Source organism: Pan troglodytes, chromosome 22, assembly GCF_028858775.2.
Source record: "Pan troglodytes isolate AG18354 chromosome 22, NHGRI_mPanTro3-v2.0_pri, whole genome shotgun sequence".
In the NCBI taxonomy this organism is placed as follows: Eukaryota; Metazoa; Chordata; class Mammalia; order Primates; family Hominidae; genus Pan; species Pan troglodytes.
Window position 1 is genome coordinate 47,121,149 of NC_072420.2, and position 14,476 is coordinate 47,135,624.

The window sequence follows — 14,476 nt, forward strand, 5'->3', positions numbered from 1 at the left end:
CATCTCAAAAAAAAAAACAAAAACACTCTTTGGAATAGTCGTAGTTTTTTTTATCTCCAGAAGCCTTGGAGAGTAGGGAGGTGGTTTGGTGGTACAGACAGTGTGGCCAAGCATGGCAGGGGCGTCTACACAGGACCCCAGCTGAGGGTGAGACGTGGTGCGTGTGTTTGCCTTTCTCCTGGGCAAGGGCTCATCCTTTCATGGAATGCTCAAAGGAGTCTTTACTTTTTGAGAACTTCCTGAAACCACGCCTGAAGTTGCCAGCCAAAACCTTTAATTTTGATTGTTTCTTAAAAAGAATAGTAACATGAGTGCTTAGAAAATATTTTCTAAGTTGCATTAGTAACTTGCTTCAGGATGCATCTTGACCTGTTTTTGAGTGAGGTGGCCCTTCCAGAGTGATTTATTTATTAATTTTTTTTTTGAGGCAGAGTCTCGCTCTGTCTTCCAGGCTGGAGTGCAATGGCACGATCTTGGCTCACTGCAACCTCCACCTCCCGGGTTCAAGTGATTCTCCTGCCTCAGCCTCCTGAGTAGCTGGGATTACAGGTGCATGTCACCATGCCCAGCCCAGCTAATTTTTGTATTTTTAGTAGAGACGGGGTTTCACCACATTGGTCAGGCTGGTCTTGAACTCCTGACCTTGTGATCGATCCGCCCACCTTGGCCTCCCAAAGTGCTGGATTACAGGCGTGAGCCACTGTGCCCGGCCTCCAGAGTGGTTTTTACCGAGGATAGTGAATTTGATCTGGATTATAGAACCCTTCTCTAGCTGTAGCCGTGGAAGCCTCCCAAGATAGTGGCATGCTGGATACAATTCCATCTTTTCTAAATAATACAATCTCATTAGTTCCTCTGTATCTTACTTTCCTTACTAGAAAATAGAAAAGATACTCATTCCTGTTTAAGAGGCCCGAGCATTGAGTGAGGCGCTGTCAGGAGGGTAGAGTCTGAGCTGCACCCTGGTCACCGCAGTGGCAGGGGCGCTGGTGCCACGCAGTGCAGGCTCAGCTGTGGGTCCTCTGGGCTGGGACGGCCTCAGCTCAGTGCTGGGGTTCCCTCCCTGACACGGCAAGCCGCCTCTGTGTGTCTGCATCTTGGGCCTCTTCCCGCCGGATCTGTCTTTGTGTTGTCACAAGGAAGCCCCAGCGGCGCTGCTGGGAATCAGAGGCCCTTCAGAGGCTGCTTCGTCCTTCCTTGCCCCATCGTGCAGTAGACCTTCTGTCCCCTGCCTGGTGGGAGTCGGGCCCTGGGCAGGGGCTCAGGTGCTTGCTGACACGCTTCTCCCGGGCACCAGACATGGTCTGTGCCCCCATCCTGCAGAAGGAAAGGCTGCTGCTCCTTGAGGTCTGGCTTAGGAGCTCAGGCCCATGTGGCCACCCAGGCTCAGCCCCAGGGCTGCACTCAGGCTCATACGTGTGTGCATGTTCACATGCACAAATGTGCCTGTCTGTGTCTGTGTTGGTATGAGCGTCTGGGCGTGTGTGTGTACATATGTGGATGAGTGGGACCAGGGCACAGGGAAGCGTCATCCGGTCTGTTTCAGCTTCTCAGGCTCCTCTCCTTTGGACCCCGCGTGCTTGCCCTGGGCCTGATGAAAGCCTGATAGTTTTAAAAACTACGATGGAAACGCTTTTACCACTGAATCATTCTGGGGCGTGTGATTCAGCTGCCTCCGTGCTGGAGGGACACAGAGCAGCACAGCACGAGGGTGTGCAGTGTGTCGGCTGTGGGTCCCAGTACAGGACCACAGGGGCCGCCTGCCCGAGGGCCTGTTTCTGGTCTGTGAGGGGCCTCCCCTGTAACGCGGCTGTGTGTTTTGGGCTTTTGCTTAGCAGTTGTTGTTTTTTTTTTGTTTTTGTTTTTTGGTAGATGGAGTCTCACTCTGTCGCCAGGCTGGAGTGCAGTGGCGCAATCTCAGCTCACTGTAACCTCTACCTTCTAGGTTCAAGCGATTCTCCTGCCTCAGCCTCCCGAGTAGCTGGGATTACAGGTGCGCACCACCACACCCAGCTAATTTTTATATTTTTAGTAGAGACGGGGTTTCCTCATGTTGGCCAGACTGGTCTCGAACTCCTGACCTCAGGTGATCCGCTTGCTGCAGTCTCCCAAAGTGCTGGGATTACAGGCGTGAGCCACCACACCCTGCTGGCAGTTTTGTGTTTTGTTTTGTTTTGTTTGAGATGGAGTCTCGCTGTGTTGCCCAGGCTGGAGTGCAGTGGCGCGATCTCGGCTCACTGCAAGCTCCGCCTCCTGGGTTCACGCCATTCTCCTGCCTCATCCTCCCGAGTAGCTGGGACTACAGGCGCCTGCCACCACGCCCAGCTAATTTTTTGTATTTTTAGTAGAGATGGGGTTTCACTGTGTTAGCCAGGATGGTCTCAATCTCCTGACCTCGTGATCTGCCCGCCTCGGCCTCCCAAAGTGCTGGGATTACAGGCGTGAGCCACCGCGCCCGGCCAGCAGTTTTGTTTTTGGACACTGACGTGAACGTCTTCTCTGTCTTTTTTCTGTTAACAACAGCGAGAATTAGAACTGCAGCGTCAGCGTGACTTGCATAAGATCAAGCAGCTTCAGCAGACAGTGAGAGACCTGGAGTCGAAGGACGAGGTGCCTGGCAGCCGCCTCCACCTGGGTTCTGCCCGCAGGGCTGCTGGCTCGGATGCGGACCACCTCCGGGAACAGCAGCGAGAGCTGGAGGCGATGAGGCAGCGGCTGCTCTCTGCCGCCCGGCTTCTCACTAGCTTCACCAGCCAGGCCGTGGACAGGTGTGCACCCGCGCCACCTGGCGCTCGCTGGTCCCTTGCAGCCACCCCTCTGTCCCAGACCCGTCCCGAGGGCTGGGGCGCGTCTGGTGTGAGGCCCCTGCTCCTTTGCACTTAACGCTCTAGTCCTCTTTCTGAGACTTTGCTGAGGGATTCCGGGTTGGCAAGATGGCACGTTCATATTCTAATGTCAGAGAAAAAAATCCTGTGATTCAAAATACGCCTGATGTGGGGCTTCCATGTTCCTTTGAGGATTAGCTTGGTTCTCTTTACACTCTGTGTAGTTGGTCACCTCAAGGCCACTCACACCCAGGATGACGATCGTGATATTTCATATGGGCAGAAAGGGTAATGCTAATGTTTGTCTTTTTCCCTATACACAGAAACTCAGCAAACACAGTTCTCCTTTCTATACTTGGACTTAATGTATAGAGCAGCATGATTTCTAAGCAAAGTTTCACTTAGGACAGCATTTTAAATCATTCATTCCAGAGGAAAGCCACGGGGCCTGGCAGGCGGTGGCTTCCCGTGCTCGGTGGCGCGCCTCCCGGCTGGAGGTTTCTGAGCTCTGCAGAAGCGTCCAGCCACAGGCCTGTTGCCCCCGTGGGCCCCTGGCTCTGCCTCACGGCTGGATGAAGTGATTCACACACAGGCTCCTCAGAAACCTGTCTTGTCTCTCTTGAGCTGTGAGCTCTTGTTTAGTTTTGGATAATGGTCACTTGGGGCGCGTATGCACCTTTAAGTGCCCATTTATTTTTACAGGACAGTTAATGATTGGACGTCATCCAATGAGAAAGCAGTGATGTCTTTACTGCACACGTTGGAGGAGCTGAAGTCTGACTTGAGCAGGCCCACCTCCTCCCAGGTAAGGGGTGAGCTCCCCCAGGTCCCTGGCCTGGCTCCTCCCCCAGAGGGGCCCTCGGCAGCTTTGTGGTTCTTTTTCACGCTGCCCCGTTGTTCTTCCTCCCTCGCTGCCTTCTCTGAATTCATGGTTGCTATCTGGGTGAGTGGGTGGGGTCGACCCTGTGGGCCGAGTGGGGACGGATGTCCTCCACGTCCTGGGGCACTTGTGTGGTCTTCGGGGGCTGAGCCCTGCTGCCATGGGATGCTGCATGACTGTGTGGTCTTCGGGGGCTGAGCCCTGCTGCCATGGGATGCTGCATGACTGTGTGGTCTTCGGGGGCTGAGCCCTGCTGCCATGGGATGCTGCGTGACTGGTGGAGCCCCCTCACGTGCTGCTTGCTGTGCATGACCTGGACACATTGCAGGTCGCTGGTCAGGAGGGGCTATGGTTCTGCTCTGGTGCTGGCGGCCGATGTTCACCTCCACCTGGCCCAGCCTGCTGGCTTTGTGTTTGTGTTGATGGCCTTTGCTAGAAACAAAAACCCTAGTCCTCCTTGGAAAGTCTGAGCTCACTGTAAGCTGCCTCTGAAGGAGGTGGGAATCTGGCTGCTGGTATAAATTCTTGATGTGTGTTCTGTGGCATTTATGAAATCATGACTTTGATCGTGGAGCCCACGCATGTGAGGTGCAGGGGAGCTGCGCCGCTTACCCTCCGGCCCCGCCAGCTGAACGTCGTTGTGGGTGGGGTGCACCCTGCCCCCTGTGTTGGGCCCTGGTGACCTTTCAGCGTGCCCACCCTCCACAGGCTGAACGTCCTTTTGATGGTGGAAGTAATAAACCTGTTTTGAGGGGCTTCACATCCGCCCCCTTGGGATGAACTAACAACGGTCCAGCCACCTGTTAATTTCAGTGCTGTTAGAACAACCAAACGGGCTATGCTTTGTGACAGGCCTGCGTTGTTCATACAAGCCAGTTGCGTGCAAAGTCTGTGATTCAATGACTTTTACAATTTTCTGCCAGCTCCACAAGCTTCTTATTGAACCCCAGACACATTAATTACAATCCCTAAAAATAACTGTTGACAAAAAACACAAGTAATGTTCATGCCCTTTAACAACAAATTCTTACAAATTTATTTTCTTTTCTCCAAGAAAAAAATGGCAGCAGAGCTGCAGTTCCAGTTTGTAGACATCCTGCTGAAAGACAATGTTTCCCTCACAAAAGCCCTCAGCACGGTGACCCAGGAGAAGCTGGAGCTGAGCAGAGCCGTGTCTAAGCTTGAGAAGATGCTGAAGCACCATCTGCAGAAGGGCCGCAGCCCAAGCGTAGGTGTCTGTGCTTAACTCTCACCTGCCTCAGCCTAACCCGCCATGGTCCAGAGCAGCTCCACCCCACAAGAGGCCGGGCCCCCTTTAGGGACCTGGGGATGTGGGCGTCAGCTTCTCCCTAACCGCCAGGCTCTGTTGCCTCTGTCTGAAGCCTTGCTAAATGTTGTGGGATGTTTGAACATCTCAGCCGACTTCCAGCTCCGCCACAGACGGCGTCCTCACTGACCCTGACCGCTACTTGATGTTTGGTGCATGTTCATAAAAGAGTATTTTGACTAAGAATATTATAATCTGATCTAATTTAGAGTTTTAGTTAAAGTGATTTATAATTTTTTTTTTTTGAGATAGAGTCTTGCTCTGTTGCCCAGGCTAGAGTGCAGTGGCGCGATCTCGGCTCACTGCAACCTCCACCTCCCGGGTTCAAGCAATTCTCCTGTGTCAGCCTCCCAAGTAGCTGAGATTACAAGTGCCCGCCACCACACATGGCTAATTTTTATATTTTTAGTAGAGACGGGGTTTTGCCATGTTGGCCAGGCTGGTCTCAAAATCCTGACGTGATTCCGCCCACCTCAGCCTCCCAAAGTGCTGGGATTATAGACATGAGCCACCGTGCCCAGCCTAAAGTGACTTATAATTTTCATAATGGTATAGTTGGATAGAGTTATCTTCTGGAATGTCTGATTTTTTTTTTCTTTTGTATTTAGGCTATTTTGTTTGTGATTTGCTTTATTTTTTATAACTTTTTAAAAATTATTTTTAAATTTACATACAGTAAAATTTGCCCTTTCCTGGTGTAGTGTCATACAAGTTCACACACGCACACATCCCTGTAACCTTCATAAGTAACCACCATTCACAGAGCACACAGTGATGGCCCCCCCAAAAAGAGCAGCAGGCATCTCCGCCTGCCACAGGCCCTGGCTCTCTCCCAGAAAGGTGTGTCAGTGGAACCAGCCCGTCTGGGACCTCCTAAACTGGCTTTTTTCACTTTTTGGGTTTTTTTCTGAGACAGGGCCTTGCTGCATCTCCCAGGCTGGAGTGCAGTGGAGCAGTCACAGCTCACTTCAGCCTTGACCTCCCAGGTTCAGGGATCCTCCTGCCTCAGCCTCCTGACCTGAAGTGGTGTCAGCAGCAACATGTGCACGTCCTCCCGTACACTCTTAAGTCATCTCTAAGATCACTTGCAACACCTCATTCAGTGTAAATGCCACGTAAATAGTTGTTATCCTGTATTGTTTAGGGTGTAGGGGCAAGAAAGGAAGTACACGTTTGGTACAGACACATCTTTTTTTCTGAATATTTTTCACGCACAGTTGGTTGAATCCATGGATGCGGAACCCACAGCTGTCGAGAGTTGACTGTTTGTAGTTACCAGTGGTTGGCATTTCTAGGACCGGAGAATATGAGAGTGTTTAAGGCTTAAAGCTTTGAATTTGGGGTGATTTTACAAAGAATTGGTTTTCTGTTTCTGTTAAAATGTACCTTTTTTGCAATCATACTTCAGCAAGTGGCATGTCGTAATTACTCCATGTTAATTCTTTGGCTGATCACAGCACGGCGTAACCTAGGCCCCGCTGAGGGGGTGCTGAAGATGAGGAGGGGCCAGGTGTGGTGTGGTCAGCCTGGCCTCCCCGCACATGGCCTTCTCCCTCACCTGCCCCCGGCTGCGTCTCTAAGATGTTGTTGTTGACGAGCAGCTCTGTAGACAGCGCTGGCTGTGCTTCCTTACAGAGGTCGGAAAGGTCTGCTTGGAAGCCAGACGAAACGGCTCCACAGAGTTCCCTGAGGCGCCCAGACCCCGGCCGGCTTCCACCAGCTGCCAGCGAGGAAGCACACACCAGTAATGTCAAGGTAGGAACGGTGCCACGAGTATAGAACTTTGGTGCTTTTTTAGGTCCTGGGTTTGTAAATTGCAGGCAAAGCATTTTTGTGACCACAAGGTTCTGGTCTGCCGGGTGTAGCAGTCACATCACTAAAGGAAAGGACGTTCACAGAATAAACTTTGGCTTGAATTTTGTTTTCGTTGTGCACAAATATGGAGTTTCTGTGCTTGTTAAGTGTGGAACGTGGAAGGCTTTGACAAAGTCAGCAAATGGCGGCCTCTGCAGCCTGAGGGAGGCCTGGCCCAGGGGCTTGCCAGGATTCGGCCCAAGATCTGCTGCAGTCTCCTGATGGCACATGGCCCCCACCCCATGACGTCCATCTCATGCCCAGTTTGGACCTTACCTAAGGGGTGAAATGCAAGAAGCTTCATAGGGGCTCATTTGATGATGCTGTGGAGAGGAGCTTGTGGTCCTAGATCTTGTCTGACAAACACAAATTGATCTTCCAACAGCAAGGTTGTTTCTGGCCACAGATACTGTTGGAAGGCCGATGGCCTCTGTGATGATTTGATGGGAAAAAACAATCTGACTCTTTGGAAAAAGCAATGGTGTTAATGTGCTTTTGTCAGCAAGACAGTCTTTGTTTCCTATGATAAAATTTTACTGCTTTTTTTCTTTTAGATGGAAAAATTGTACCTGCATTACTTGAGAGCAGAGAGCTTTAGAAAAGCTCTGATTTATCAAAAGAAGTATCTTTTGCTGTTGATTGGTGGATTCCAGGATTCTGAACAAGAAACACTCTCCATGATTGCCCATTTGGGGGTATTTCCTTCCAAAGCAGAACGGAAAATCACATCTCGTCCTTTCACCAGGTTCCGCACGGCCGTCAGGGTGGTCATTGCAATATTAAGGTAAATGCCATGACATTCAGTCAGCGCGTTCCGCGTCTGTCTCCGTGAGTGGGCAGCACACTGCTTGGTTTTTTGGTGATTTTATTCCTTGAAACTCCATAATATGTCCTTTTTAAAGATGAATGGCATTTGAGGCCTTAGAGAAAATACAGATGATGAACTTGTCTTCAAGAAGTCATGTGTATGAATCTCTCACCTTCTAAAACTAAAGATTTAAGGGCCCCTTTGTATTACAGAGGAACGTCTTGACTTTTAATGGGTTTCGTGCCACAAAGAACGTGCTGAATTTCTAAAACTGTTTTTCCCGCTAAACACTGTGCGGCTGTGCCTGCTCCCTGATGCCACAGAGGTGTTTCCCAAGGCCACGCGCAGGCCTGTCTGGAGAAGCAGATGCAGCAGAGAGCAGCTAGGAATCCCGCTCCTTTCAGAGACCAGGTGCCGAGCCAGTTCAGTCATCGCGGCTGCGGGCTGGGCCAAAGTGGGGTGCAGGCGAGGCCTCCTGGGTTGCTGTACTCTCAGCTTCTCTGGTCCTGGGGCACTTTGTCTCCTCGTCTCTGAGCGCCCCTGACCGTAGGCCTCCACCGTCCATCCTTGCACCCACCCATCTGTCCATCATGTGTTCACGGGGAGAACACCCTGCAGGAGGAAGCATTTTAGGCACTAGATAGGGGAGGTAAGCAGACCCAGATCCTACCTCCTGTCCAGGAGGGGAGATCTTTTGAAGGCAGTGGTGTCCCAGAAAGGAGCAGTCTCTGTGTCCCTGTGAGGGCACTGCCAAGGGTAGCTGCCACCAAGGGGCCTTGACAGGTCTGATGGAGGAATCGGCAGTGTCTGCTATGCCTCAAAGGAGGGAAGCCACAGGCATGATGCTTGTTCCGAAGGCCATCCTAGCAGGGCGTCTGGGGCCCTGCACGCTGACCTGCATGCCCTCGTCACCTGCACTCTGCATGCTCACCATCTGACGGACTCCTGCGAGGGCTGGGGTCTCCGTGTTCTGAGCCTGTCCAGTGGCATCTGTGACAGGATGAAGATGGGAGGGTCCTGCGCACCAGGCGGGAGCGGTGTGTGTTTCCTAGTCACTGGTGTGGCCAGCTGACTTTGAACTGGAGTCGTCCTGAGCTGGGCCATGGCGGGTGTCTAGGGGACCATATGGTCCACGGTGGGGCCGCAGTGAGGCTTTGTCAGGTGGTCGGGCATGGGAAGGTCGCCGCCGCCGGCAGCCCTGCGAGCACTTTGGATGTGTGCACCCGGCATGCCAGGCCCGAGTCAACAGACTGGCCGACCTCGGCGTCCTGGTCCCCGTGGGCAGCGAGGCCCCCATTCTGCTTGTTTGGTCACAGTGGGGTTTTCATTGCTCTTTCCGTCTTGCCGTACTTTTAAGTGTGTCATGTCTCTTTTTTTTGTAGATTACGTTTTTTGGTTAAGAAATGGCAAGAAGTAGATCGGAAAGGAGCTCTGGCACAAGGCAAAGCCCCTCGCACAGGTGGGACTCCAGCTGCCGTTGACCGCTGGACTCACAAACCTTTCTTTCTACTCTTGTTTTTCATTCACTTTGGGTCATTTTTCAGTGTTGATGGGGACGTAATAAAGCACGGTAAGAAAATCCATGAATTCCGTCAGGGCAGTCGTCCAGAGGGAAGGCGTGCCCGGCGTAGGAAGGTCAGAACTCACGTTAGCTATGAACACAGGTCACAGGGGCGTACGGCGATGGGAAACACTGAGATGCTCAATATATTGATTCTTTAATAGTGTTTAGCAAAATGGTCTTTTTTTATTCCTTAAATCAACTGAAACTCACTTCACGTCTCTTTCCTTGTAGAGCATCATGCTTATTTCTGGCTCACTCACATCTTTGTCTCGGGAGTTCTCTGCCGAGCCATCGCCCCCTACAGCAGAGAGCACAGCTGGCTGCACTAGTGCTGAAGGAGCCGGCCCCAGAGCAGGGCATTTCCAGGGGCTCTTGTCCCAGAGCGGCAGGCGTTGTGTGCAGAGAACACCCCTCCCACGCAGCACAGAGAACGCGGGGTGGGTGTGCGGCTCCAGGCCTGTGGGGCTTAGGCTGCCTGAACCACTGCCGACCGGCACCATGACTCGGCATTCCTGGAAGTGCCTTACCAAGTTGTTGTTGTTGTTTTGTTGTTTTTTTAAGAGACGGGCTTGCTCTATCATCCAGGCTCGAGAGCAATGGCACAGTCACAGCTCACTGCAGCCTTGAACTCGTGGGCTCAAGCCATCCTCCTGTGTCAGCCTCCCCAGTACCTGGGACTGTGGGCATGAGCACTGCGCCTGGCAGCTGTATCAGTGTCGACTCCACATTTTAATAGTTGCTTCTTGAAATTAAAATGCTTTGATTCAGCCTTCAAGCCATCAGGAAAGTTTGCCCCTCTGAGTCACACCTGGTGGTCTCCAGGGTTCCTGCCCCTCCCTCCTGAGCCAGCTCCTCAGAGCGGATAGAGGCAGGACCCCCACCCAGGTCTTGAGACACCCCTGCCCCGCACTCCCCCGGAGACGGGCTGCCCCTGCAGATGCAGATAGTCAAAGCTCAGGTTTCTTCCAAAACTTTTAAAAAGATATCGTACCTTGAGCACTTTAAAAATGTCTTAAAATTGCCATACAGGCTCTTAAAAGCTTATACGTTTAAACTGTTGATAGATGGGCCTTTACTAAAATGCATTCGTTTCTTTTCCTAATCCCTTTGTTGTTAAATAATTCTGGGGAAGGGCCCCGAGCACGACGGCCGCAGTCTCCACCCAGAACCAGAGAGTCCCCCCCAACCCGGGATGTACCCTCTGGCCACACCAGGGACCCCGCCAGAGGCCGCAGACTGGCAGCAGCAGCCTCCCCACACAGTGGGGGAAGGTCAGTGTGACGCCTTCAGGCCCTGTCTCCTGCCAGGGCTCTCCCTCCAGCCTACATAGGGCCTCAGAGAAATGCATTTTTAGTTCTGGCTTTGGCCCAGCCCAGGGCAAGGCAGGAAACTCCAGCGTGAGTCCGTGAGGCCGAGAAGTCCTGCCCTGTTTTGGAGGAGGACCTGGCTTTTCTGGTGTCTCTGGTGCCCCAGAGCCCGGTGCTGCCATCTTTAGTGAAAGAGTAAATGGTGGCCGAGGGCTCCTTTTGTGAGGGATGTGCCTAGGTGAAGAAGGCATGGTCCCTGCCGTGAAGATACTTGGAAGCTCTGGGTGGAGAGGGAAAAGGGATACCCCTGGTGCTCCCTGGGCCTGGCAGAAGGCTAGGAGGAAGGACAGCTGAGGTGAGGACTGAGCGGGGCAGGTATCACCCTGACAGAGAAACAGTTTGGGAAGATCAGGAAAGGCAGGTGAGACCTGGTGCAGAATCCAGGTTGGGTAATAGATACATCGTCGAAGATGTAGCAAGCAAAGTAATATACTCAACTCTGGAACATTGCACAGAAGCTTTTAAAGCACTCTGTGACACTTTTTGTAATGAGGGATCTGAAGGAAACTGCACCGGAGTCACCCATCCCCGCGGGTCTGGTTGGCGGGGCTGGTGCCTTTCTTCTGCACTCAGTCACCATGGCTCCGTCTGTCAAACTGAACTCTTTTTTTTTCTTCTTCTTCTCTTGGTGTGGTAATTTGTTTGAAGAGCCACTCCATCCCCAAATTCAAGATTAGAAAGATCCCTGACTGCTTCTCAAGATCCAGAACATTCCTTGACAGAGTATATTCACCATTTAGAAGTGATCCAGCAAAGATTGGGAGGGGTACTACCAGGTAATGCAAGTCCTCGCCGAGTATTTATTAAGCTGATTATCACTGTACCCTGGAAACGTAGGGTCCGTTGAAAGATGGCTGGTATTCAGCTTAGTAACCAAAGTTTCAGTCTGAACAATCAGTGTCACTAATAGTATTAGAATAGAGGCTACAAGTGAAGAATCTCACAGAAGTCTAAGCCAGTGTACTCAGTGATACGTGCTGAGGTCAGTTTGACTTAATCACCGTCTGGACTTTTTTGTCTTTTCTCTTACATTGATAGCGAACATAAAGATTATATTTCGACCAGGATATAATTTGTTCAGTGTTTCTTAAATATCATAATTTAAACCACTGTATAATTCATATTTTTACCAAAATTTACATGAATTCAGTGATAGTGTTTCAAAATTGTGGAATTCTTTTCAAAAAATCTGTGAAGCCTTGTAACCAATTTGCTGCCTCATTTTTATTTACATGCAGATTCTACTTCAAAGAAATCCTGCCACCAGATGATTAAACAGTGAATAAAATGTCATGGCTCTTTCCTGCGACAATTCTATTTGAGGAAAAGATTTGTTTTTCCCTTTTCCCAAGGAAGCTCGTGGGACAGCATGGGCACTACTCTTCATGTGCGGTGACACCAGCCCCCAGATGCCTTGAATTAAGTGTCCTCACCTTTATGCATGACTGCAAAGCCAGATGGAGCATTTTCTATGGAGCCTCCGTATGTTTTAGGCCCATGACCTTCGTGAGGTGACGGGCACTCACTCCCATGAGCCCTGGCTGTGTGCTGTTGTGTGCCTATCGGCAGATCCATCCTTCCTGCCTCCAAGGAGGATACACAGAGAATGGCTTCCTGTTGTTTTGTTTATTTTCTTAACGTGTACAGATGGAAACTTCATTTAAAAATAAAAACAAAACAACTCAAAAAGGAATAAAATTTAATCACTGTTTTGTTTGTGAATAGCCCTTGTGTTGTTTTTTTTCCCATTTTATCCATTTTATCAGTTTGCCTTTCTCACTGACTAAAAAGTTGAGCAGAGAGTTTAAATTGAGCAGAGAGTTTATGTTAAACTCGTAAGTCAAAAATTTTCAGTGGAACTTGGAACATTCTTGAATAGCCACTTGACTGTTGTTTACTCTTACTTGGTTTCTTATTTTTTTAAAGATGCTGCCACTATGTATCCACCTCTCATGGCCATGCTTTTTGTTTTTGAGATGGGAGTCTCCCTCTGTCACCCAGGCTGGAGTGCAATGGTGCAATCTTGGCTCACTGCAACCTCCGCCTCCTGGGCTCAAGCAACTCTCCTGCCTCAGCCTCCTGAGTAGCTGGGATTACAGGCGCCCACCACCAGGCCCAGCTAATTTTTGTATTTTTAGTAGAGACAGAGTTTCACCATGTTGGCCAGGCTGGTTTGAATTCCTGACCTCAAATGATCCATCCTCCTCGGCCTCCCAAAGTGTTGGGATTACAGGTGTGAGCCACCACGCCCGGCTGGCTGTGCTTTTTTATGTTTCACTCATACTCGCTTAGACTAGACAGTAATACCTAGCCAAGGACCCTTTATCCAAAAATGTACTAGATGGGTATAATTTTTTTATTTTTAGAGACAAGGTCTCGCTCTGTCACCCAGGCTGGAGTGCAGTGGCACAATCACAACTCACTGCAGCCTTGACCTACCAAGCCCAAATGATCCTCCTGCTTAGCCTCCCGAGTAGTTGGGACTACAGGTGCGCACCACCACGCCTGGCACTAATTTTTGTATTTCTTTTAGAGACAAGGTTTCACTTTGTTTCCCGGCCTGGTTTCAAGCTCCTGGCTCAAGCAATCCTACTGTCTCTGCCTCCCGAGTAGCTGGGAGTACAGGCATGCACTGCCACATTCAGCTAGTTTTTTTTTTTTTTTTAAGTAGAGACGGAGTCTCACTCTGTTGCCCACACTGGTCTTGAACCCCTAGCTTCAAGTGATCCTCCTGCCTTGGCCTCCCAAAGTGCTGGAAATACAGGCTCAAGACACTGCGTCCAGCCCTAACTTATAGTTTATTGAAGGAAAAATAAATGAAACCATGAGGGAAAAGATGAACATGGGCTATTCTACAGTTAACTGCCCTCGTTTCATCAGAGACAATGGGACATGAATGTGAGGAGCCTGTTGTAGCTTGAAGCCAAGAAGCTGTCAGCCGGGTGTGGTGGCTCACACCTGTAATCCCAGCACTTTGGGAGGTCGAGGTGGCCAGATCACAAGGTCAGGAGTTTTGAGACCAGCCTAACCAACATGGCAAAACCCGGTCTCTACTAAAAATACAAAAATTAGCCGGGTGTGGTGGCAGGCCCCTGTAATCCCAGCTACTCGGGAGGCTGAGGCAGGAGAATCACTTGAACCCAGGAGGCGGAGGCTGCACTGAGCCGAAAGTCCTCGGTACCAAAAGGTGCCAGTGAAGACACTAGATTGCAGATAAGGATGTTCCTGTTTTCATTGTGTATGAGCCACCCAGTTTCCCTCAAAAATTGGGATCAATAGCACCAGTTAGTGCAGTAACTCCATCCCTGGGTGTTGGCTCAGGCAGCAGTCTCAACTGCTAGTTCAAAGTTCAAAATACCACCATTGTCGTACCTGGTAGAAACAGTCCTCCCTTGGGACAGTGGAGTTCAGAGTTACAAGATGAGAAGCAAAAATTCCTTCTGGGGTTACTTGGCATAACAGTAAGAGGGGCCATTCCTATCTGCAGCCCTTAGGTTTCCAAGCCAGCATATGCTGGCTGTGGGAGAAGTAGCACTAGGTATTGTTCAGTTAAAGCCTATACCACATCCTGTATTATAGCATCCATATTGACAGGGCATTGTCTCCAATCTGGCATCATAATTGAGCCTTCGGGAGGCTTTTCCACCATCCACTAAGCAAGCTACTTCTGACTGATAGGAGTTTGGGGTAAGATGAGGGCATCGTACAACCACATGCTTAGAGCCACACTTGCTCTCAGAAGAGTTTTCTGGTTAGAAGCGATGATGAATTAGGAATTTGGGAAGTCTGCAAATGAGTGTTGGGCAGGAAAAGCAAATTCATATGCAGAATAGGAATGGATAGATGCAGGG

At 50.5% G+C, this 14,476-nt stretch overlaps 1 protein-coding gene across 15 annotated transcripts in view; it reads left to right on the top strand.

The window, feature by feature from the left end:
* PCNT (pericentrin) overlaps positions 1–12,347 on the top strand; it is a 129,820-nt gene extending 117,473 nt beyond the window's left edge. For 11 of the 15 annotated variants that reach the window (XM_009442002.5, XM_009442012.5, XM_016938682.4 and 8 more), the window contains 9 exons: positions 2,524–2,768; positions 3,528–3,630; positions 4,760–4,933; positions 6,668–6,787; positions 7,441–7,670; positions 9,077–9,153; positions 10,391–10,529; positions 11,274–11,401; positions 11,864–12,347. In XM_009442002.5, the coding sequence (XP_009440277.4) occupies positions 2,524–2,768; positions 3,528–3,630; positions 4,760–4,933; positions 6,668–6,787; positions 7,441–7,670; positions 9,077–9,153; positions 10,391–10,529; positions 11,274–11,401; positions 11,864–11,907 (1,260 nt within the window). In that variant the 3' untranslated portion in view covers positions 11,908–12,347. Of the gene's footprint in view, positions 1–2,523; positions 2,769–3,527; positions 3,631–4,759; positions 4,934–6,667; positions 6,788–7,440; positions 7,671–7,906; positions 8,361–9,076; positions 9,154–10,390; positions 10,530–11,273; positions 11,402–11,863 lie in introns of those variants that run through there. The other 4 variants (XM_009442020.5, XM_054675275.2, XM_016938683.4 and 1 more) reach the window with 3 other exon arrangements.
* The last annotated feature ends 2,129 nt before the right edge of the window (positions 12,348–14,476 follow it).